At 42.4% G+C, this 24,315-nt stretch overlaps 1 protein-coding gene and 1 long non-coding RNA gene across 5 annotated transcripts in view; one reads left to right on the forward strand and one right to left on the reverse strand.

Moving 5' to 3' along the window:
• LOC110545506 (uncharacterized) overlaps positions 1-8,777 on the reverse strand; it is a 79,933-nt gene extending 71,156 nt beyond the window's left edge. For all 4 annotated transcript variants that reach the window (XR_009594760.1, XR_009594761.1, XR_009594759.1 and 1 more), the window contains exon 1: positions 8,614-8,777. This is a non-coding gene — a long non-coding RNA (uncharacterized LOC110545506). The remainder of the gene's footprint in view (positions 1-8,613) is intronic.
• A 287-nt stretch (positions 8,778-9,064) lies between these two features.
• The window catches only part of Ahcyl1 (adenosylhomocysteinase like 1), a 32,398-nt gene continuing 17,147 nt past the window's right edge, over positions 9,065-24,315 (forward strand). The window contains exon 1 of the mRNA XM_021631664.2: positions 9,065-9,198. Coding sequence (XP_021487339.1) covers positions 9,079-9,198 — 120 coding nt within the window. The 5' untranslated portion in view covers positions 9,065-9,078. The remainder of the gene's footprint in view (positions 9,199-24,315) is intronic.

Raw genomic sequence — 24,315 nt, forward strand, 5'->3', positions numbered from 1 at the left:
ATACCTCAGAGAAAGTTTCTTCATCCTCCTTGCCTTCCATCTTCCTGTCTGTAAAGCTCTGTAAACCAAAGATCTTTGCCACGTGGCAGTACTCAGTCAGTCTACATCAAATCTGGACAGACACACATCCACAGGTAGAAGCAGCTTGTAGTCTCCCATTCAAACCGGATGTTGTTACCTGTTCCTAGACAAATCGCAAATTTGGCACTTCTATGTTTCTACCCTTGCCAACCCCTCCATCCAGCATGGGTACACCTCTCTGCTCTTCAGATCTTACTTTAAGATTCAGCAAAATGATCCTTTTCACAAGGCTGCCTCAGTTTCTCCTGAGGGAATCCATCTTTCTTCTTCAACAGGCATCTAATAACAGTGCTCAGTCTGGGTAGAGTTTGCAAGCTTCCTGAAGGCAGGGGCTATGCTTTATCTGTGCACCCCACCCCCGGGCTCAGCTCAAGCTTCTGAGAGTTATTATCAGCCAAATGTTTGTGAACTAAAATTGGGACCTAGGCTTAGGCTTGGATGTAGTTCCAGACTATTTTAGGCTCTGGGTTGGGTGGGACAACAAAGGGAATGCTGGGAGTGGGAGATAAGACTTCTGAACACGAATGTGGCCTGCGCTTCAGTGCTTGGAATGGCCCCTACCAGCTTAGTGCTTCCTTGTCTAGCCCCTCCAGGAACAAAGAAACACTGTGTTCTCACGACTCTCTTTAAGTTGACCCTGGGGCCTTTGAGGGGCCTTACTTCACTCAACCCTTCCCTGTGACCCTACAAATAAGGCAAAGGCCTGAGCAGGCCTGCCGAAAATGGTTGGAAGTATTTTGGGGAAAGGCTAACGTCCAGGCTCCTGATCTCTGGCTTGAGCTTGATACTTGCTCTTAGCTCAAAATGTTGTTGACCCTTTGTCGGGACTCGGGAGTGTGGAAGTGGCATGAGCTCATGCTGGAGGACCAGGAGTTCTGTTCTCACCACTGCAGAATGGTACAAATGATGAGGGTGGGGATGAGGGAGGTTAACTCTTCTCCCAGGGAAGGGCCCAGGGTTGCACTGGTATGATGGAGCCTGCAACTGTTCAAAAGCTGTACAGGCAGAACCTCTTGTCATGATGGGGCATGAAGAGGGTTATCACCGTCAGGGCAGAGAGGTATGAAGGTTAGCCTTGGAAATCCAGTTTGGCATAATAAGAGTTAAGAGGGTGAAATGGTTAATGGTTTGTTGAAAAACAGGGAGAGTCCCTCCTCTAGGGGCCCAGCTGGCTGCAAAGCCAGGAGCAGAGGCTCCAAGGGTGATGCAATGGGGCCCGCCCTGCAAACCAGAGAGGGTAAGGAAGACTGACTCCCACCCAGCAGCGGCCTCCACACCAGCAGCAAAGGACCAGTCTCTTCTCTGGACCCAGGAAACCAGCCACAGGGTGGGTGGGACCTTGCAGGTAAAAAAGACCCCATCTGCTTGAGATGTGGGAAACTGCAGTTTCTGCAATCTACCCTATTCCATACAGCCTCTCAACCTTTCCAGCGAAGCCAACCTTTTCACTATCCCCACCATACATGTTCTGGAGTACAGCGTAGTTAACTGGTCTAGCCAACCATTATCTGTTTCAACCCCAGGATTACTTTCAGTCTTTGGGACAGGTGGCAGGCAGAGGGTGGAGGAGTCAAGACTGGGAGGCATAGACAGCCTCTGAACCTGGCACCTCCACCCTGCTAGCCCACTTGCCATCATCCTGGGAGAGGCTATGTTCCAGGCAGAAAACCTGAAGCTTCTAGAAAATTCACCAAGCATCAAGGGTGAATTCTAGAGTTTAGGCTGCTGTTCCCTTCCCACCTTTGAAATTGACACAGCCTCCTGAGAAATATTTCTCAACATGAGGCACAAAGAGATAGGAGACCTCTCTGAAAATATTGTGAGGGACGCAGATATTCTGACCAAATTCTGATCTTAAGCCCCATGAGGACAGGACTGTGGCTGGTTTGTTTTCTACAGGATCCCTAGCACATCTTCTGTCATAAGTCGAGGGTTATAAGTCATTTTACCACACACATGTGCACACACGGGCCTGCACACATGCACAAACAGAGGCACAGAAAAAAACACACAAAGAAGCACAACAAACTATCAGAGCAGATTCCACAATCACTGTTCACAATCTCGGGTTGCCTTCCCAGCCTTAATTTTAAAAGGTTGCAGCTTTAGAAACTGAAAAGAAGTCCAACAAGATCTTTGATACAGCTGTCATTTAAGGATGTTTCTAGCAGCCGTTGGACTCACAGTGGTCAGGGTTAGGACCCAGCTTGGGCAGAGAAGTGACAGTTATCCATTGAAACTGAGGCAGTTTCAGTCTTCTCTATCAGAAAAACACAATTTGCCTATAAACAAGTCCTCTGCAAGAGCAAAGACCATCCATTCAGGCTGCAGGTGAGTCTTATTCTTGTTATTCTGGAAGGCGAGGCACAGACAGAATTCCAAATTCTCAGCATTAGCTTCTTTAAAACTTCAGATTTTTTTTTCTGAGACTTACATCTTACTTATGTTTGTATAAATTACTTTCTGTGCTTGCTCCAAGCACCCTTGTATTTGTCATCTGACTGGATTAAGTCACCACAAGCACTGAATGGAAAGCAAGTTATTGTTTTGCGTGGGGAAACAGATCCAGAAAGACCTCAGATCTCTGTGACCAAGTTGGGAGCACAGTCAAGATCTGAGCCCTCATCTCCATCTACCCTGAACTCTGGTATGTACACACACGAACGCACGCACACACATGCTTGCACTCATCCCCACCCGAACAGCAGTCAGCCAGCAGTTCTTAAGTCCTCAGCACATAATCTCAAATTTCCTAAGGTGAAAAGGTACTTGATCCAATTCCTTTAGATCAACTATGACAGCCCCTGCCACTTACATTTTGTTCTTTCTCTGTGTTGTGATCCAACTTTGTCTGTTTTGCTTGAAAGCCAATCATGCCCGCCCACTACCCCTCCTCACTTCCAAATATGAAATTCATTTGCAGTGAGTTGGAAATGACTCAAAATGCCCAATAGCAGAAAAAAGTTAAACTCTTAAGGTGAATGATGAAATACCTGAGCAATATAAACAGTGGCATATATGTAAACCATCTCTGTGCATGGTAAGATTTTTTTTTTTGAAATACTGTAATTTGAACAGAGCAGAACACACTATGGCAGGCTCCTACCAAACACATGTGTACAAATGAGCATATGCAAATTACTAAGAAGCAGATGAACTGAGAAAGATGGATGAAAGATTTTCTCTTTCTAGATTTTCCCTAACGTTCAAATAATGACTAGTAATAACAATTTCCAATGTATATAGCAAATGTGATTATCATAATAAGCAGAGAGGGAGCTGTGAAGGAGGAAGAATTCTGGCTAGAGTTGCTGAAATGAAAGAAGCACAGTCTGGGAAACAGGGTGCTCAGGGAGCACAATAGGAAGCAAGAAGCAGGATTCTTCTATGGCCCTGCCCCTGGCGATCTGGAGTGCTCTTCCAAGGGGATCCATCTCTCTCTCTCTCTCTCTCTCTCTCTCTCTCTCTCTCTCTTTCACACACACACACACACACACACACACACACACACACACACAACATGTCAATGATGCCTCTCAGAGCTGTGCAACATAGCTTTCTTCCAGGTCAGAAAGAGGATAAGGGCAGGAAGGGTTTCTAGTATCACTACAATTATGGGACACTTAAAGTAAGGCCTGGCTGACAAGAGGCAAAAGGCCTACAGAGCAAGTATAGTCTTTCTTGGGTAGCTAGCAGTACAGCTAGGTAGGCAGCTGGCCAGGCTGGCTGGGAATACAGAGGCAAAAACTGGGCTTCCCTAAGACTTAGGGACACTGCCTTCCACAAACACATTAAACCCATATCTCATTAGTCTCTCCATGAAGACCGGCTCTTCTTTCTTTGTTCTTCATATTGGTGATTATGAGCACTACCTACCCATAGTGCAACAGGCCCTGTCAGATCTGTCTCCAGCTTCAGCCTTTCCTCTATGCAATTGTAAGCACACTAAAATAGGGACATTTCCCCTGTCATGCCAAGCTGTCTCCATTGCCCTGCCTTTCTTAAGGCTTCAGCCTGAATTCAGCCTTATCCAACTGTTTCCTGTCAAGACAGCACATGTAGCATCCCTGTCTGTGTTGCCCCTTCTGTTCATCCTGAGCCCCACAGCACCTGTACCCACCTACAAGCCAGTGTTATTAGTCTCTTAAATGGCATCTAGCACTGTTCTAGTACATCTTCAGCATTCAATAGTGGTGGAACGTAACCCTAGCTAGCCCTACATTCTGAGAACTGTATCACTGGGCAGTTTCAACACTGTGTGAACACCCTACATTATACCTTCGAGGGTTATAGGTCATATAGCCTGATATATAGTTTATATAGTATACCCATTGCATCTGGATATACAGTATGTTACTGTTGCTGAATACTGCAGGTGGCTGTAGTACAATGGTAAATACTTAAAAACTTAAACATAACAAAAAGGTATGTTTATATCAGTACCACCATGACATTTGAGGAATGTGTAGTACTAAAACACTACCATAGCTGCTTTGTTCACAGGATTATAGGACCCTTTCAATACCATTATAATCTTTGTTTTCAGTTTTTGTCTTGGTTTGCTTTCTATTGTTGTAATAAAGAATATGATCAAAAAAGCAACTTGCAGAGGAAAGGATTCCACTTACATGTCCTGATCACAGTCTATTACAAAAACAACTCAAGGCAGGAACCTAGAGGTAGGAATTAAAGCAGAGGTTATGGAGGAGTGCTGCTTACTGGCTTGCTCCCCATTACCTGCTCAGCTAGCATTTTTATACCACCCAGGACCACCACTTAATTATGAGACTGTATCTGTTGGGCTAGGCCCTCCCACATCAACCAACAGTCAAGAAGATGCCCCACAGATTTGGTCTACAGACCATCTGACAGAGGCATTTGCTCAATTGAGGCTCATGTCCCAGATCACTCCAGCCTGTGTCAGGCTGACAAAAATCTAACCAGGAGAGTTTGGGTGGTGGTGTTGTCTTTGCTGAGAGTGTCTCACAACATATCCCAGGCTAGACTCAAACACACACTGTAGCTCAGACTGGTCTTGAACTCTCGGTGATCCTCCTGCTTTAGCCTTCTGACTACCTGGACTACAGGTGTGTGCTACCACATGGCTCCATAATGATCCCATGGAACCACACTGTTGTATACTATCCGCCATTGGCTGAATCATCATGCACTGTATGACCATATTTTATAAAAGAATAAAATTAATTTGTAGGTAAACTTAGTCTATTTGATTAACCATAACAAGCCCATGTGAGACACTGCACATTATACTTTTAGTAAGTTTATACTTTTAGTAAGATGGTCTTCTACATCACCTTTATCTTCCAGCCACCCCTTTTTAGGGCAGGGTCCTCTCTGAGCTCCAGACCTATTGAAAACTCTCTACCACCACATACAACATGAAGTATTATCCTTAGACCCCACTTCCCAAACACTGACCCAGGGATGGTTCTCTAGTCTTTGTGCTTTGTGCTGTTCTGAGGAATTAGCTTGCTGATAGAGGTAGCGTCAGGTGAGGGAACAGGCACAGACAAGCCATTTGTTTGCATCTAGAAGTGGCAGTCTCCAGCTGAACTGTATGAGGCTGTCTTGGGATTGGGCATGAGGTAGGCAGCATGCAGTGGTTCTCACAGATGTTGTATTGGCATACTCCCTTGCTAGGTAAGCACTCTGATCTCCAGCCTACACCTGGGAGGTATGGCAGCTACCACTACTTTCCACAGTGGCTGGTTTTCAGGAATGCCCAGACCTTGGGCTGGATTGAATCTCAGAGACCTATTTTCTCTCCAGCATCACAGGGATGCCCTTTCCATCTTTAGACTAAGCATCCTTACCCATCTCTCCTGAGGCCAAATTAGCAGCCTCCCTTCTAGTCAGGCACTCGGGAAAGTGGAATTGCTTGCTGGTCTCTGTCTTGACCCATGCCACTCAATAAAGCTCTTTTCCCTCTAGGTCTTGTCTTGCCTTCTAGCACTAGGGCTAGTTCTGTGGAACTAGAAGGAGGTCCTCTATACCCTGACCCTGGAAGAATGTAAGAGAGGTACTCTTCAATCTCCAGGAAGCTAACCACCTGGAGGCTAAAATGCACAGAGAAAAAACAAAGCACATGTACACATGTACAATAAAAGTTAAAAAAAATCAAATCCAAAATATAGATACACCAGTGCTTGTTTAAAATGACTTGTCTCTGCTGAGCACAGTGGTGAATGCCTTTAATCCCAGCACAGAGGCAGGCAGATCACTGTGAGTTTGAGGCCAGCCAGGTCTACAAAGCAACTCCAGGACAGCCAAGGCTACACAGAGAACCCCTGTGTCAAAATAACAATAATAATAATAATAATAATAATAATAATAATAATAATAATAATTTGTCTCAAGACACATAATTTTTTACCCAAGGGACTTTGAGTTTCTTAGCTGATTTCTAAAGACTGCTGAATCCATGGGCACTGATAGCAGTTTGGACAAACCCAAAAAGATGAATGCTCCTGAGTGGGCCAGGTGTTGTTCCCAGGCCTTAGCTATAAGAAGAAAGGGGCCTTCCTGGCTCTGTATGGATAAGCCTAGTGTTCTGGTTTTATCTTTTGGCCCCATGGCCGTAGGATTCCCCAAGAGAGAAGTCTGAGTGCTCAGAAGACTGGGTACATTAGAGAACCCTAACATTTTAAGATATAGCGATTCTTTCAGGCACTTCAGCGCTCTTCAGATTATCTACATGACTATTTCCTGTGTAGTTAAGATCCAGGCTTCTCACAGGAAGAACTCAGTGCTTCCATAAATAACTATTTCACACTTTCCCCAACCTTGAACATAAACCGTTATAGGGGGAGAGATGTTGTCCTTTAAGACTACAACCTTCCTTTTTTTTTTTTTTTTCCTTGAAGGAGTTGATTCTTAAAAACCTGGTAAGGCCAGGAATTGTGGCACAGGATAAGTGTTCAAGGCCAAGCCAGGCAAGGTGGCACACACTTCTAATACCAGCACTCAGGGAAACAGAGGCAGAGGGATCTCTGTGAGTTCCAGGCTACATGATCTACAAGGGAGTCCAGGACAACCAAGGCTACACAGAGAAATCCTGTGTCTTAAAAAAAAAAAAAAAAAAAAAAGAGTTCAAGTCCAGCCTGGGCTACACAGTGAACTCCAATCACAAACAAACAAACAAATAAACATACCACAACACAGTGCTAAATAAAAAAGAATGGACTTGGAAAGGAATTTAGGGGAAAGGTCCTCTAGAAGACTTACTCTCAGCACAGTAGAGAAAAATCTGGCTTCTCAGAGTCCCCCAAAGAGAGAAGGGTCAAGCAAAGGGGTGAAAAAGGAGTGAGAGGAGGAAACGAGATGTGTAGTGTACGAGAGAGCTTTGTGGGACATTGTGGCCATTGAGAAATCCCAAGGTGGTGAGATGGGTGAAATAACTTTTCGGAACATTTCAGAAATGTGATTGAAGACTGTTTGCTATGTGATGTAACCTCTCCCCTGTGACCCACAAACCTTCATTAAAAGTTCTGCTTCATGTTATAGCCTCATTTTTGTGGTTTAAGAGTGGGAGTTGGAAAGAGAAAGGGGCTGATGTGACTGCAAGAGCTAAAGAAACAGTCATAAAAGTGGAATAGTGAATAAAATTTCAGATGAGGCAGCAAACTAGAGCCAGGGATGACCATGAAAACCTAAGTCCCCCTCGGCAATTCACAGAAATCCTGGGGACAACATTGTACTTTCCACAGGACATAGGAATTGGAGCCAATGTCATTTGAATGACCTTCAAAGGACAAGATACCTCAGCTGACCCCAGCTTACAAACAGGCTTTCCCTCTCCAAATGGACGAGTTATTGGGAAATACATAAGCGCGCGTCATGCACCTCTGCCATCCAGGGCCTTACCCGGGAGCCGTACAGTAGAATCCAGAAACTGTGAGGGCTGTATACATGAACGCCCTGCATAGCCACTGTGAGTGGAGCTGGCACGAACAGACTAATAATGCCTAGAGAAAGCATGGAGCAGCAGAGCCAGTATGGCCGGGTTTTTTTTTGTTTTTTTTTTTTTTTTTTTTGTTTCCTCAATCTGCCTGGTTGTCTGCCCTCTGAACCATCCACTCTATCTTAATGACCTCTTCACATCAGCACTGCAGCTTGAAGGTCTTGTAAACAGACAAGGCCAAGGAGGAGATGGGGATGGAGGTCACAAAGGGTTGTGTAAAAACCAGAGTGCTCTGAGCTTGTTCTGCCCCCTATGAAGTCAAAAAGCAAACACTGTCCCTTGGAAATGGGCTTCTGGTCCAAAGGGTCCAGGGTGTGGACCGTGAGTGAGTAGGTTGTCTCCAACACTGAATTTTCCCAGGGAGGGCCGCAAAATGTGTCCTGTGGGACTCTGGTTTTTGCTCTCAAGCATTGCTTTTGATAACCCCATCCTATGGTCTTCTGGGGAATTAATAGTCCAAAGACCCTCAGTCCTGTGGCATCCTTATAGGAACCACACACGGCTCAACAGGGCTGATGGCACCACCTGGCGGCGCACATGGTACAACTTACCCTCAGAAGCTCATCACCGGGGAGCAGGAGAGGGAGCAGGAGAAAGAGGAGGAGGGCGGGTTCCTGCGGCCGGGCCCAGCGTGGTGACGTCACCAGAATGCGCCCTTTCTCCCCACCTCTTTCCCCACCTTCCTTGGGGCTGCCAGTACTTGACGTGGCGTCTCCGCCCTCGACCCTTACTTTGCGTGCGTGCTTGCGTGTGGCGGAGGTGGCTGCGCGGGCAGGTCGTAGTTGCGTGCTGCTGCTTCTGCTTCTTCTGTGACCGCCGTCCCTGTCCGGCAGTGTGGGGTGGCCGAGCCGACGAGGCGCGCGGGTTCCAGCCCTTCGGAAGCCCAAGCAGCTGGGCGCGGGGCCTGGCGGGAAGGCGGGCGAGCGCGTGGCCGAGGGCGCCGCGCGGACGGGCGGGCGCCCGGGAGGGAAAGAGGCGGGGGCGGCGGGTTAGCCGCTGGCCGGGCCGGCCGGGGGATGTCGATGCCTGACGCGATGCCGCTGCCCGGTGTCGGGGAGGAGCTGAAACAGACCAAGGAGATCGAGGACGCTGAGAAGTACTCCTTCATGGCCACGGTCACCAAGGCTCCGAAGAAGGTGCGGGGCTCTGGGTGGCGGCAGGGGCCCCTCGCGGAAGGGGCGCGAGCAAGTCCCGGGCCTGGGCTCGGGTAGTTCGGGACTTCGGGCTAAGGTTTGGGGTGCTCAGGGACCACTGACACGATGTAGGTGGGTGGCTGTGAGCGGCCATGAGCCTATCTGGGGCCAGAGAGGCCGATCTGACCTCGGTTTTCTTTGTCCCTCGGCCGGAGTCCTCCTGGATCTTTCTGAAGCCCGAGAGGACCAGGCCTTAAATTTGCGGCTGAGTTTTCCTGGATGGAGAGGGCTTTGAAGACCAGATTGGGAGGGGGTGAACGACTCAGCTGCCCCATGTGACCTGTCCAGGGGATGAGGGTGTGCAGGAAATTTCCCCTCAGGTGAGTGGGGGAAGTCAGGCAGCGCCTTTCAACGCATCTCTTGGGGAGAATCGGCCGTTTAACCAACAACTGCGTGATAGCTTAGAGGCAAGAGGAAAGACTATGAACTGGCGCTTTTATGCAGCTGAAGGTTCCGAAAGCAACAAGAGATTGAAAGGTGAAATGATTTTCACCTTCCAGTCTTCCACTTGCTTAGAAGTTGTGCAAGAAAGGAAAATGTAGAGGTTGGTTGACAGTAGAACACTGCCGTGGATGCAGGTTGATTCCAGTCATGTGGATAGATCACTTAGACATCCCTCCAGAAAGAAGCTTGGGTGGGTTGGAGAGGTGGGTGGTAAGACATGATTGCTCATTTTTTTACTGCACTTACTGAGGCAGAACAAGTTCAGCCTATTGTGCTGTGGGTTGAGCTCAAAGGACATCCTTCTATTGATCTTGGAAAAGGTGATCTTTGGAGGGCTGAGTCTAACCAGCTCCCTCAGTGGGGGGATTTGGATCCCCAGTGCTTTCTGTCAGACATTCTCTGACTTTCCACTTGACTGCTACCCAATTAGCATTGCACCAAAAAACGTTTGCAAAGTGGTGATCTTTCTGAAGCCAATGATAAGGGGGACAAACATTTACCTTGTATAAAGTAATTTCAAAGCTAATTCTGTATACAGTATTTGTTGGCCTCAGGGATGGTATAAATTCAACAGAGCAAGATTTGCAGGAATAGTTAATCCCCAAGGTTCTTGCATCTGAGCTAGTTAAGCTGCTCTTAGTGCCTGAGAGGCTTTATGTATGTATGTATTTTCCTCCAGGAAACTAATTATTTGACAGGTCTAGAAAAGTCATCACTGTGTGCTTTAGTTTTCTTACAAAATTGAGATTGTTACCATTAATGCTTTTAAAGGGTTATGGAAGATCCCTTGATCCTGAGGGATCCAGTTGGCCTCATTTTTAGTGCTCTCATTCCCCTGATTGCTTGTTGGAGAAGTGACCTTTTGCAGTCTGCACTACTTGGAAACGAAGTTAGAGTTCTCACAAGCAAAATGCTTAATCTTAGTACCTCAGATGAGTTACAAGGAAGAATAGGAAACCCTGATGGCCTAATTCTCCTGACTCTATCTCTTTCCATAAGCCCACCTTCTTTTGTTTAAGTACTTGAGAGTGTTGGTCATTTTAGTTGTTCTTTTCCTTATTTCAGTGTAACTATATTCTTTCAAATAAATAGTGATAAGTCAAAATTGGTATTAAACATTGTAACTCCTAGAAGCAAGGACTCTTGTCTATGGAGCCTAGCTCTGTACCTTGCATATAGTACTAAGTTGTTAATTGTCAATCTGGCTAACTAGTTTAACTGAGATACTGAATGCCAAGGACAGTAACTACCCCTTTTCTTTTCCTCTTCCTGAGAGGAATATCACAAATGAATATTATTGTGAGGCCAAGTGCTAATGACTTTGGAGATTCACATTCCATTAGCTAAAATAAGCAAGTGTCTGCTGGGAATGTGGGAAGCCCTTGCTGTAAGTTTCCTTTTGCTACTGTTTGTATCCCTATGTTATTAATCTTGTTCTCTGAGCTTTATTGTGTGCCATTTATGTTGTTCTTGTATTAAAGTGCATTATCATGACTAATTACCCTTCCCTTAATGATGATAAAAGTCATGTATTTAGTTAATGGACCAGTTAAGGACTAGTCAAGGTCACTAAATTCTAGGTAGAGCTTGGTTTTGGTTGTTTTATTCCTTCTCAGAATTTCAGCAGGACTAGACATTATGAGTTAGGGCACTTTTGTACCTCTTTCATGTGTTGATAATGTGACAAAGTATGGGAAAGGTAAGGGTGGAGGAGAGCTTGGTACTGAATACTGTGAAAAAGGCCTCTTTCAAATGGCATAGTTCTTCAGCCAAGAGGATCCCAGTTTGACATTAAACCAGGTAATCTTTGGATCATTTCCATTCTGAGGCCCCTCTGGAATTGCGGACATTACTGGGGCCAGAGGATATAAGTGACTTCAGTGCTTCTCAGTCAGGTCATTTAAACATCTGACATCCAGAAGAATATGAAAAGAATCATAGTCTTGTTCCTTAATACACATGAGAAATAATGGAAGACTTTCTTTTCCTGACCTAGAATTGTAAAGGCAAATTTCGTGGGACCACAATAATTGTTATGGTATAACTCACATGATAAAACTTATTCATAGCTTATAGTGGTTTCAGATGCTATTCAGGAAAGCTTGAAGTGAGGAGGAGTCCTTGAGTTGTAAATATGTGTACATTGTATCACTGCTGAAGGAAAATCCTGTTTAATGTTACTCAAATGAATCCGCTACATTGTTGCAGTACAGACAGTAACTGTCTTTGTATCTTCAGAAATTGACATTGTGTCAGTTTATTGTTTTTCCATAGAATAAACCCCAATCTCCAGTTAATAAATTGAAATCTCCTCTGATGGACATGTTTCTCTACATACCTCCCAGAATTTTACCCTTTCTCTGAATTTCTGATATTGGAAGAGGAAGGACACAGGATTCTGCTGAATGGCATATTAAACCTAGGTTCTATGTAGTCTTTTTACCACTTAATTGCCATTTAATTAAATTGTTAGTGTTATCTTCATGTAGAAGAGAAGTTTATTTTGAATTTTCAAAATGCAAACCCTCATCTACAGTTCTAGAAGAGGTGACTACACACAGTTTGTGTAAAGGGCAGAGAATTGTAACTGTTCTGAGTTCAACCTGTCTGAGGAAATGCCTTTGGTAGTTGTGTATTAGAGACTGCATAATGGTTCTTAATCTTTTGAGCCTTAATCTCTGAAGAATTTCATAAAATCATAATTTCTGTCCTTAGGAAAGTTCAGAGGAACACAAAAATGCATATTTACTTCTAGAGGTTTTAATAGGACTGTCTGGATCTCATCCATAGATCCCTGACTTAAAATCCTGCTTTAAATAGGCTTCTAAGCATACTATTTTTTTTTCTTTCTTCACAGATGTAGAATCTGCTTTTAAAAACATGTTTCTAGCTTGCACTTTGTTCTTGTGGTTTGGAATAAAGCTGGGGCTGATGATATTGTCACCCTCCTCTTTGGGACTCCTTATGGCCTTAAGAGTATAACTTTAGAAACTTTTACATGCAGAAACCAGTATTTCAGCAACTTTGAATGCATATGATCTCAGCCTTACTGCTCTTTATAGGAAACTGTACTTTTCAAACTATTTTTAATACTGAGGTAATGAAATATGAATCTTATCATTTGATTTCTCTAGGTAGAGCTTTTTGAAGTTAAGGACCATGTTGCATATATAATGTCTTATATATAGTGTCTGACACATGATACTGTCTTTGAATCTTTATTAAATCAAGTACTATTAAAGTGGTTGTCCCCAGGAGAAAGTAAGTTGGATTCATATGGTGATTGCCTTGCCTTTTTTTTTTTTTCCTTCTGGCCAGAGCTATTTTTACTAACTTATACCTACCTTATGAATGGATAAGGCAGTGACTAGGGGCTGCAGGGGAGAGCTTAATGAGATTTTCCACTCATATCTTTCTAATGCTGGAAATAGAAGGGAAGCGAAGAGAAAGAGAATACACAATACACAGCCTCCTCATTTATTAGCTTAGTAGCATGGAAACATAAGGTGGCGGACTTCCATGTAGTGATGGATGCAGCCCTCACCATTGGAGCAAACATTTTAAGTCTTAACACTAGGAACCCTCTGCTCAAAGTTGAAACTGGTGTCCTGGACTTATAAGGAAACAGGGACTTTGGCCTAGGGAGTCACAAGGTTGAGGAATAGTGAAGAGTTGAACGCTGGATTTGGAATGTATGTTAGGGGTCTAAAAGTATTAACAGCCTTGTTGGCAATATGAACAAATTTCTCAGCTTTCTTACTCTACAACACTGGCTGAACCAAAAGCTGAACTTGACACCCAAAAGTCTGATGCACACTTGTCTTTGAAACACACCTTCTTCAGAATTACAGTCTTTTGGAAATGGGCCAGTGCTGTCTCAACCATGAGCTCTGTTTCTAGTTGGCATTAAATTTTGTCATGTTTACGTAAAGTGTGTGACTTTGGCAAAATTTGGGGGAAAGGGAGACTTTCAAAATTCCCTGTTTAGAAAGATGAACTAAGTGCTTTGTAGAGATCACAGATAATGTGCAGTTACTCTGGTAACAGATTCAGTTTCCTGTTAAGTGTCCAGGTGGTTCCAGCTTCTAATTCAGTACTTGAGTTTTTAGTGCCAGCATCAGTACCAGACTTCTTAGCAAGCAAGACAGGAAGATTCCCAGTGTTGGCTTATTATGAAGAGAGTGACCCAGCTGGCTTGTTATGCTGGACTTGATGAATTGTGAATCTTAATTACACTGATCAATACAGTGGCCTTGGTAACAGCCTTGTGGCTGCTGTAGAATCTGTTTGCTTCGGGGTTGTAACAGAAAGAGACTAAGTTGGTCAGGGACATCTTGTTCTCACTGTAATAAGCTGTAGGCTAAGTCCGAGGAAAAACAAATCCTGAAGAGGCTGACCTCACTACACCCTTTCTCCAGTATTTCCCAGGGGGAAACGTTATTCGGGAGGTGATTCCTGTTCTTATTTGCCAGTTGGAAGTAAATCAGGGTTGACAAAGACGTGGGTCCTAGTGTAAGTGGGGGAAAGGGTGCTTCCAGGTTACAGAGGGTGCATGGAAAACACCTGTGTGGACAAGTCCTCTGTCTGCTGGGTTATAATTGGGAATGGATGGTTGATGAGATTAATCTGACCCTTGCATTCAAGAATTAGAACTTTTCCTCTTTGGGGAATATGGGACACATAATTATATACATTGTTTTCTGATTCTATAGTGAAGGGATTAGCTGAGTGCTGGGCATGGTTAGAATAAGAGCATACTGCAGTTTTTGCTAAATTTGAACTAAACCATATTTAAAAATTAATAAACAAAAACCAGTCTGTCTTGTTTAGATAAACTGTCATGTTCTTCTAATCCCTTATGGATCCATCAGATGCATTGCCTGTACTGACAAGTATAGTTGGTATTAAAAGTAGCTTCTCCACTTCCTTTCCTTTATTTTAATTCAAAACAAAGCATATTTAACCTATTTGTTTACTGCATTATTTGAGGTGCTTTGTCAAGAGCCTGGCAAACTCAGTGTTTTTGTGTTTGCTTTTTAGGTCCTACTTAGATTGTTAAATCAGTACCTTTCATGGGGTGGTGGGAACATGGAAGATATCAGTTACAAGGGGAGTTTTTTTTTCTGAATAATAAATATCTAGGTTCTAAATTATACACACTTAGTCACAGTGGCAAAGGACCTGAAATAGAGCAGCTGGTGGAGAATGGGATTGCATTTTGAATGACCAAGCTATGGAAAATTATTTTGAAATTGAATATTTGGATGGGAGTGTAGCTACTATCTGTCTCCCAAGGAAGAACTTGTGCCCCATGTGAGCGATCAAAAAAATAACTTACTACCATTTTCCTCATATATTCAGAGTAAGTCTGCAGGAATCATAGAGCCTGTCAAGTCAAGTTTAGTAACCCCTGTCAACAGGCTCTGTGCTAGACACAGCTACAGATATGCACTATAGACTTTGGATTCCCATGAGATTAATTAGGTTATTTAAGTCTGCTATAGGCTCCCTTAACCATTGGAGTTGAGAGCACTCTTAGAGCTGTGTACATATCCCAGGCAGAAAAAAAAATGCAATAAATAAAACAATCTGTGTAGAAGGAAATTTGTTAACCTGAAGCCTGTCAGTGGACCCAGGCTAAGCAAGCACCTGGAATGATTGCTTATCTAGAATTAAGGATGTGTTAGGGTCAAAGAAAGCCCTGAGCTGTGTGCTTTGGACTTTATCTGCTAAACTGTCATCAAAACAGGAAGGCCATTTGCAAAAGAGTGCTGAAGATGATCTATAGAAAAACAGGGAACACTGGGCCTTTCTAAGCTGGTACCATTTCCTTAGTCTAAATTTTTTTTGAAATGCTAAGAATAATTCTAAATACTTTGTACATACCCTTACCTCTAGTTTCTGGATAGTCAAGTCAGATTATAAGAATTCTAATCTGTTTATATGAATTCCTAGACTAAAAATAGTACCATTTTAAAGATTTTAAGAAACATTTTGGTGAAATTCTGACTTGAAAAGAAAAGCCCAGAAAGGTATAGTTGACTGCTGAGGAGCTGTGGCGATAACTAAGGAACAAAGATCAGAAGCATGTGCTGGGAAGGAAAAGACAAAATTTAGGAAGATAGTTGATTAAGCTGATGGACTGTGTTACCAGGTAAAGCCAGTGTTAATAGGACTCTGGTGTTTGCCCTGAAAGAATGGCCAGACCTGCCACAGGCTAAGTGCTGCAGGAGCAAGGGTGGAACTTCTCTAGGGCACTGAGAAAGAACTCAGGAGTCCAGTGGAGGCTGGAGGTTATTTTGCATTTTCTTCCCTGAAAGCTGACCTTAGGCTCACCACAGCCAAAAATGTTCTTTACTTGAAGGTGAGTCTTACCAGATTGTTTTTTAAGGTCTTTGAAAAGTTTTCATGCCCAGACTGCCAGATTAGGGGTATTACAAGGGTGTTGTAAGCTAGCTTTGAACTCAGGTTCCATTAACAGAGCCTCATCCCTCCCTAGAGAAGTCAGGGGGCTCTACTTAGTTCCAGTTCTAACTGCTTTCCTGTGGGAAAACAGGAAGCCTGCTGTTAACATAAGGATATTTCATGGTTTGCTTAGTGATGCATTAAAGCTGAGGGGGTGTAACCATATACTGGTTATCTTTACTTACCGGCTGGAGTGGCGGCTCAGCAGTTAAAAGCTTCCAGTCTCTGCTGTTCCAGAGGACTGAGTTCCACTCCCAGTGCCTTAGGTCAGGCAGCTCACAACTGCCAGTAACTCGAGCTCCAAGAGCTCCAAGGCCCACATCTGTTCATACACACAAAAATAAAAATAAAGGTTTTTAAATGACCAAAAGAACTTTAAACCTCACTTCCTGAGACTTTTAAAATCTATTTTACAGTTCTGTTTAGCCTATAAAGGTATGTAGTTAAACCTAATACTCCAGTTTTTTATTTTTCTTCATTAATTTTTTTCTGCTTCTTAAAGATAAAATGGGCAAAATTACATGTACTCAAGGGGTATAATATAATATTGCAATATTTGTACTCATTGTCAAGATATTACTGTGATCAAGCCTGTTAACATAACTGTTTCCTTGGTTACCTTATGTAAAAATTTAGGGTACACTGCTAGTCATACTATTGTTGAAACAGTGCAGCCTAGCAGCTCTCTAGAAAGTACTCCCCTAGAGCACTCGTTCTCAACCTGTGGGCCGAAGACCCTCTTACAGGGTCTCCTGGACTATCCTGCACATCAGGTATTTACATCAAGATTCACACCAGTAGCAAAATTATAGTTATGAAATGGCAACGAAAATAATTCTGTGGTTGAGGGTCAACACAACATTAAAGGGTTGTTGCGTTAGGAAGGTTGAGAGTAGACCTAAATGAATTCCATCTATTCAGTTTAGGACATCAGCACTGTGCCCTTTAGCTGACATCTCCCGTTCTCTCAACCGGGCACCTTCCTGCTTTTCTCCCAGTGAGTGTGACTTTCCAGATTCTATGCAAGAGATTTAGAGAGCATGCCTAACATGGTGATGTTTAAAAAGTAAATGATCTCAACAAATGTGATAGCCTTATAACCTTTTAGATGTGTTTCTGTAGCATGGTGATAGTAAGAAGTAAGAATTCATTGGCGATGGGTTTTTTATTTTAACCATAATCAAAGTAAATAAAACTTTTTAAAAAAGATTTATTTATTTATTTGTTTGTTTGTTTATTTTATTTATATGAGTGCTCTGTCTTTGTGCACATCTGAAGGGAACCAGATCCGTAACAGATGGTTGTGGGCCACCATGGTTTTTCCTGGTAATTGAACTGATGATCTCTTTAAGACAGGGTCATCACGTAACTGGCTGGAACTTGATATGTAGTCCACAGTGTCCTAGGACTCACAGAGATCTGCCTGCCTCTGCTTCCCCAGCGCTGGGGTTACAGGTGAGTGCCACCACGCCCGACAGTGTGACTTTTTGTGTCCTGAAGTTTTAACTTCCCTGGAACTTTCAGACATATCTTATGGTTGAAAGTGGTTTGTACAGTGCGCTTTTGGGGTGGCTTACTGCAATTGTAAAGGAGTCCTTTAGTTTCAGGGACTGTTCTGCACTAAGCGTTAGTGTTTAAAAGAAAAGTTCCCCTATCATTTAAAAGCATTTTTAAATGCATTTAAAAATACACATTTTGTGCATTTTTTTAAAGTATGGTACCTCCTCCAGAAAATACTCAGTGAGTTTCTTAGGTGAACCCTCTTCCCATACACATACAAATCAGTAGTCAGTTTTAACCATGCCAAATTTGAATCCTCCCTGTACTAATATAGGGGGTTGAAATATAAACAGGAAATTATTTAGTTGGATTGCCCATACGTTATTCTTTACTCTGTAACAAGGAAGGAAGAATCATAGCAGAGCTTTTTGCTTCCATGGGGTTTAAATTTAAACCCTGCTGTTCTGCACAGTAGCATCTCAACAACAGGGCGTTAGCAACTTAGAACGTCGTGTGCGTGTGTATACACATACATAAGCATATATACATACATGTAATTTTTTGTCCCTGTCCTTTGACTTATTTCAGGTTCTGAAAGAATTGCTTGCCTTTCCCAGAGCTCACGATTGTTCTAGTATTATTCTCAGCCTTCCTGCAACCACAGGCTTGAGTAGACTAGTTCCTCAAAACAGCAACTGTCTGCTTTCCCCACTCAGCTTCAAAAGAAGGGAAATGCTGCTGAGCTTGCAGCTTGTTTGGGATTTTTGTTTTTGGTTTTTGCTTTTTTAAGTGTCATGTAAAGTTACCCTAAGCAAGTCACTTAACCCCAATTGCTACCCATCATGTCTCTTATCTGTGAGCATGCAGCCCTCAGGCGATGTGAGTCTTCGAAAATAACAAATCCTTTTGTAAAGGTAAACCACCAATTTGAGATGGACAGTGTAAACAAAAAGGTCAAGGAAATCTGGGTATTTAAGATCTTATTACCTTTTAGTTTTATTTCTTTGTATATATGTGGGTGGGTGTGCATGTAGGGTCAGAGGACAACTTGCAAGAGTTGGTTCTCTCCACCATGTTTGTCCCAGGATTGAACTCTCCTCCATCAGACTTGAGCCACTAGCAGGATTTTATTGTTTAACATACTAGTACATGCTGATTTTAAACTTCTTTTTTCATCAACTTTAAGTAAAAATTCTAATCTAGTGTTCCTGTGTATTAAGGCTTGTTTTTATATCAGGAGTTTGTTTTTTTTTTAAATTGAAAATTGTTAGATTACCCTGACAGTGTTACATATTGAGAAAATAGCTCTTCTTAAACAAAATTTAATTTTGATTTTGGTTTGCTATACAGTATTAGCAAGAGAACTTGATCTTTGTGCTCCTGTGCACTTTTTGGTTAGAAAACAAGTGCAGGAAAACCCAAACTTGTATATATTGAAGGTAGACTAGGTGGAAAACTGTACATTGTTGCTCCTGGAGTGCTGTTTTTAAATAACTCCAAAAAAGCCATAACAGACAGTGCTTTTCAGCTTTCTCGCTTCTTACAAACCACATGCAGTAGTAGTTTCATACTAAGATTTTTATGTAAACTTAAACTATGAAAACTAAAATCAGCTGAAACTGATCAGTAGGGGTCTCAATTTATTCTTTCAACTTGAAAACATGTAACCCAACTACAAGATGGATTTTGAAAGGTCCCATTCGCTCCTTTAGAAACGATTGCTGTTACTACATAGTTACTAGTTAACATGGGGTCCTAGGAGTCAGGTTTATTATATTTTGACAGCTTTATCCTCAAGCCTGTGAGCTTTGATAGGAAGCAACTAATGGGGCAACTTAAAAAAAAAAAAAAAAGTGACGTAGGTCCTGTCTTGTTAGACCAGGGTACAAAACACCAGTTGTTGACTTGACTGCCACATATTGGTAGTTGCTTGTGGTTCTGCCGCTCATACACTACTTGGCAAAGACTTTCTATTTCTTTCATCTCCGGTTAGACATAGTCTAGCCTTCCCAAATGCCGAGCTGACTCACAGCACTTACTCACTCAACAAATGCATGAATTTAAAATGTAATTGGCTTTTAAACCTCACATCAGCTATACTTCAGGCCAAGGAAAAACTTGTTTTTAAATATATATCTTCCTCTTGTTAGGTTAGGACATTACTCACTTGTACCAGAGAACCAAGTGGGCATCGTTTTAGATCTGTCCACTATTTGTTCTCTTCGTGTTAAATTTTCATCCGATAAACATTTGTTTGAAGTGTGTAGATAGGCCTGTTGGTAAACAGTTGACAGACAGATGGTCTTAGAAAAAGACCATCTCCACATAGTTTGCAGGAGGATTTACCAGTTTAGCTTACAGGTATCACTTAGGATAGAGATTAGCATAGAGAAGAAGGTGAATTAGTAAGCTGTCTTGTTCTTTCCCAGGCTAGCTTGAAACTTGTGATTCTCCTGCCTCAGCTGGGATCACAGGTATGTGCTACCGTAACTGTCCTCTGACCTGATTTTTAACACATGCTCTGAATCTAAACAAAGTGGCTTCCGAAGAGGGGCAGAATGCACAGAATATTTTAGACATTTGCCACTGCCCCCATCTTCTTATTCTTACGTTTTGTAATGCCGTTGAGGTTTGTGTCTTTAATCTTCGATAAACTCTAAAGAATTTTGAAATTTTTATCTTTATAACTTTTTTTGCTTCAGTATATGAAAGTATGCATGCACATTATAGGTGTGTGTATGTATATACCACATGAAAAATTGAAAGACTGTAGATCAAGAGTATATACATGTTTATTATACTGTTCTTGTTTTTTTCTGTGTTAAAAATGATAATTAAAAATTTTGGGGAAATAAAAGATACAGCAGTGGTGCTGGGAGAAGAAAGTAAACATAGCTTTTTAACATGTTACTAAAGTAAAGAGTACTTTCTAAGGAACCGGAAACCGTCACTTGTGCTAGTTTTCCCTTAACATCTAGAGTTGAGTGTGAGGAGAGGATAATCTGTAGGCTAACTTGGTATGAGGGTAAGGTAATTAGGCAGTAGCAGGCTAAGTGACATAGAAACTTGGTCTGGATGTGTTTTACGTTATGTTGTAAATTGTGTTTTTCAGAAGATTAGGAAGGCTGCCCCTGTAGGTGCTTAACACCTTCAAAACACACAAAATAAAAAAAGCCACCAACGTGTTAATTTTACCTCTAGCTGGCAATTCCTTGGTTGATAGCAGCTGTTAGGGAAATAGTAGAGACCACTGAAGAGTTGCCTATTGAAGAGGTAAAAAACCACTGATGGCAAAACCACTTGGGTTTTGGGAATTTTTCAAGTGTTCTCTCTTACGGCTTCAGTGACTCAGCTGTGTGAGCCTGATAGTACCTCATTCTTCCTCACATTAACCTTCCTTGACAGAGTATCAATCACATTGAGTCTCATTTTGAAAGGAGTATTTTGTCTAACCGTGGAATTGGATTCTAGCAGTGTGTGTTTCTGGTGGCTGTTGAGACACAGAAGGGTAGAGCAGGAGGAAGGGTGTGTGTTGTGATTAGTCAGCCGGCCTACCCACTCCCTCTTAGGAACACAGGCCCCATCTGGGGAGACTGAGAACTTAAGCAACTTGAGACAGAAGGAGACAGGGAACAGCCAAAACCTACCGAGTCTCGGAAAACTGGTTTCTGTACCAGGAAATGAAAGAAGAGGCTGAAAGTACCTACTTTGGCTCCGTAGCTCAAAGATGATCTTATTTTTATCCACATTCTCTGGTTGATATGTCTGAGGGCTGGGTACTGGGGTGGGGGGGAAGACCCTTCTTTAGAAAACTATTTTTATCTAATTGAGGTGAAAGATACTAGACTTGGGTATTTCTTATTTCATGATATTGATGTTTATTATTTATTAGATACATCTAAAATGGGAATCAGACTGATATCTGCTAAGAATCAGGAAAAGGTGCTGCATCTGTTTGGGCTGACTGTTACGACCTCTTTCCTCTGACAAGGGAGTGGTGGGGGTAGAATTGTAACAGAGAGAAGTAGTTGGGATATGTGTGGGAAGGGATTATAAGAGATGTAGTGACCTTAAAAGGTGTTTTAATGTCCATCTTAGTATTTGACCTTGTTAAAATTCTCCAGTTTCTGGGCTGGAGAGTTGGCTCAGAGGTTAAGAGCACTGGCTGTTCTTCCAAAGGTCCTGAGTTCAATTCCCAGCAACCACATGGTGGCTAATAGCCATCTATCATGAGATCTAGTATCTTCTTCTGGCTTGCAGGCAGAATACAATCTAAGTAATAAATAAATCTTAAAAAATATTTTTCCAATTTCTGATGGTCTTTTTGGCTCTGTTGTTACCTAAAAAATGGTACCCCTAATTTCTAAACAGCAAAATTCTGTGCACAATATGCCAGAAATGGCAATCGGGTGGAATATATGTGTTTAAATGGCTCGGAAAACCAAAGGAGGAGTTGTGATCCCTCAGAGAATCTCAGGGCTAAGGTGGGTCCTTCCATGCCTAGTAACTTGTTTTCCTGTACTTGCTGTTTACCTTTGAGCCTAGTCCTTCACCCTTCGGAGTACACCTTCCTGAGGAAGTTGAAAGCTGTAAGATAGGTTTGTGAAATAACAAGGTAAATAAGATGCCTGGTTTTAAAGATAAAACAAATAGGCTTCAGTCTTTGTGTATATCACAGTAGCCAGTATATTTATTCCTAGAGTAGTGAAAGTTCATGGCAAAGCCATCTGTTACCATTGCACAGGAAGTCAGAGTGCATGTGCAGATTTAGAGGGCTTTATTTCTTGCATAGATCGTTCCTAGGGTGACGTGGATACTTAGTACCAAGCAAATGTGTTGACCAAAATAATATAATGCACTATGTATATTGTCCTGAGCATTGTCCCGTAACCATAGAGTTATAGGGGGGTTCTGATAGCTTTTTATTTCCTCTAATTGAAGAGAGAGAAGAAAAATTTTGAATAAGGTATGGGAAGGAGGGAGGATAGCCGAGCTATTTACTTATGAGTGTGTTGGCTGTTCATTTTCAGAAGTAAACTCAACTTCTGATGGTAAAAAGTATTAAAATCAATTAAATAATTAACAATTATTTTCCTTTTGAGGTTTATAACTTGTTTTGGGTTGTCTGTGTCCCCCTTGTCTTGGTAAGTTCTGTACCATTCTTGTAGCTTGCTCTGTCACTACACCGTCTTCTAAGGGGAATGTGTAAAGTACCCAGATTATTAGGTCAGGCTTTTCCTAAATAAACCTCAGAAGTCAGTCAGCCATCATAAGTAGTGCTTTAAAATAGCTCACTCTCCTGGCCTGACAGGTAATAATCGGATTAAGACTCGGGAAGGAGACGTCTGTGTTTGGGTGTGCTATTTGGAGAGTGGGTTGATCTGGCCTTTCTTAGATGTGCTGTTAGTCCAAGAGTCGAGCTGTATGGATTCTGGCTGCTTTTCCTTCTTCCCTTCCCCATACTTAACACCTTATGCTAAAGGACCCCAGTGAAAACCTGATGGTTGGAAGAAGTCATGATAAGTCATACAAACCACACTCTTTCAATTGTCTTTAAACCTTATTTCATCCAAATCACCACATTTTCCCACTTAAATATGCTGAGTTTAACCCAAAGCTGCTATTAGATCTGGTTTCACTAGACACTGTGGCAACCAGAACTTTTTTTCTGGCAGCAGTATTCTAATTTACAGCATAAAGGAGAGCAAACATAGGAGGATTCTTTGCACCAAGGGAGAAACAGCTGCGAGCTGGAAAGAACCTGTAGAGTTAGACCCTGGAGGAAACTGGCAGGGTGACAGCATTATGTAGCCACTGCTGCGAGACCAGTCTCTGCAGCTCGTAGTTGAGGGTAGCAGAGGGAACAAGGTTACATGCATAACCTTGCTACATGCATCTGTATAGTGCCGGGCCGCCTTATAGACACTGTCCGCTGTGCCATGGCTTGAGTTGACACTGTCTGCTTTAATGTGGACCATTATTTGAGAGATGGGATGTTAGGAGCACTGAACACAGTAGTAAGCTGCTTGCTACAGCCTAATATTTTTAGATAGGAAAGATTTTGCTAAGCTTTATGCTGCTGATAAGCTTTATTAGTACAAGGAGAGATTATGCATATTAATCTTAGGTTGGTGAAGAAATATTTCTAGCATGCTACAACTACTTCTATATTTTTTATCTAAAAATCGGCAAATGTTAATGAAGTTCCCTCCCCCCACCTCACCACCATGTAGGTGGTATCTGGAAACATGCCCAGAACCTTTTGAAGAAAAAAAAAAAAGGATGAACAGGAGAGGGAATCTAACAGCCAAGAGAAGGGAACACTTCCGAACAGGCTGCTCATGCCAGCAGCAGGGAGCCTGGTGGAGGAAGTGCTGCCTCTGGAAGCTGTTAAGAGCCACTGATGGGCTCTTAACTCTGCTTTTTTCAATGCCAAAGTAACTGCATATTAGGTTGAAATTCATTACTTTGGTCATCTCTCCTTGACTTGCGTCGTGCTGACTGTAGAGGTCATGTGAACATGTAATTGGAAATCCTATTTAGAAGGCAAATACTGACTTGTGCCCATCTCAGGGAGTTGAGGATTTAGTTTTTTGTTTTTCTTTCTGAAAAGCAGTTTTGTGTTTGACATTTAAGGTACATTTAATAATT

The sequence above is a fragment of the Meriones unguiculatus genome, chromosome 10 (assembly GCF_030254825.1).
Source record: "Meriones unguiculatus strain TT.TT164.6M chromosome 10, Bangor_MerUng_6.1, whole genome shotgun sequence".
Classification (NCBI taxonomy): Eukaryota; Metazoa; Chordata; class Mammalia; order Rodentia; family Muridae; genus Meriones; species Meriones unguiculatus.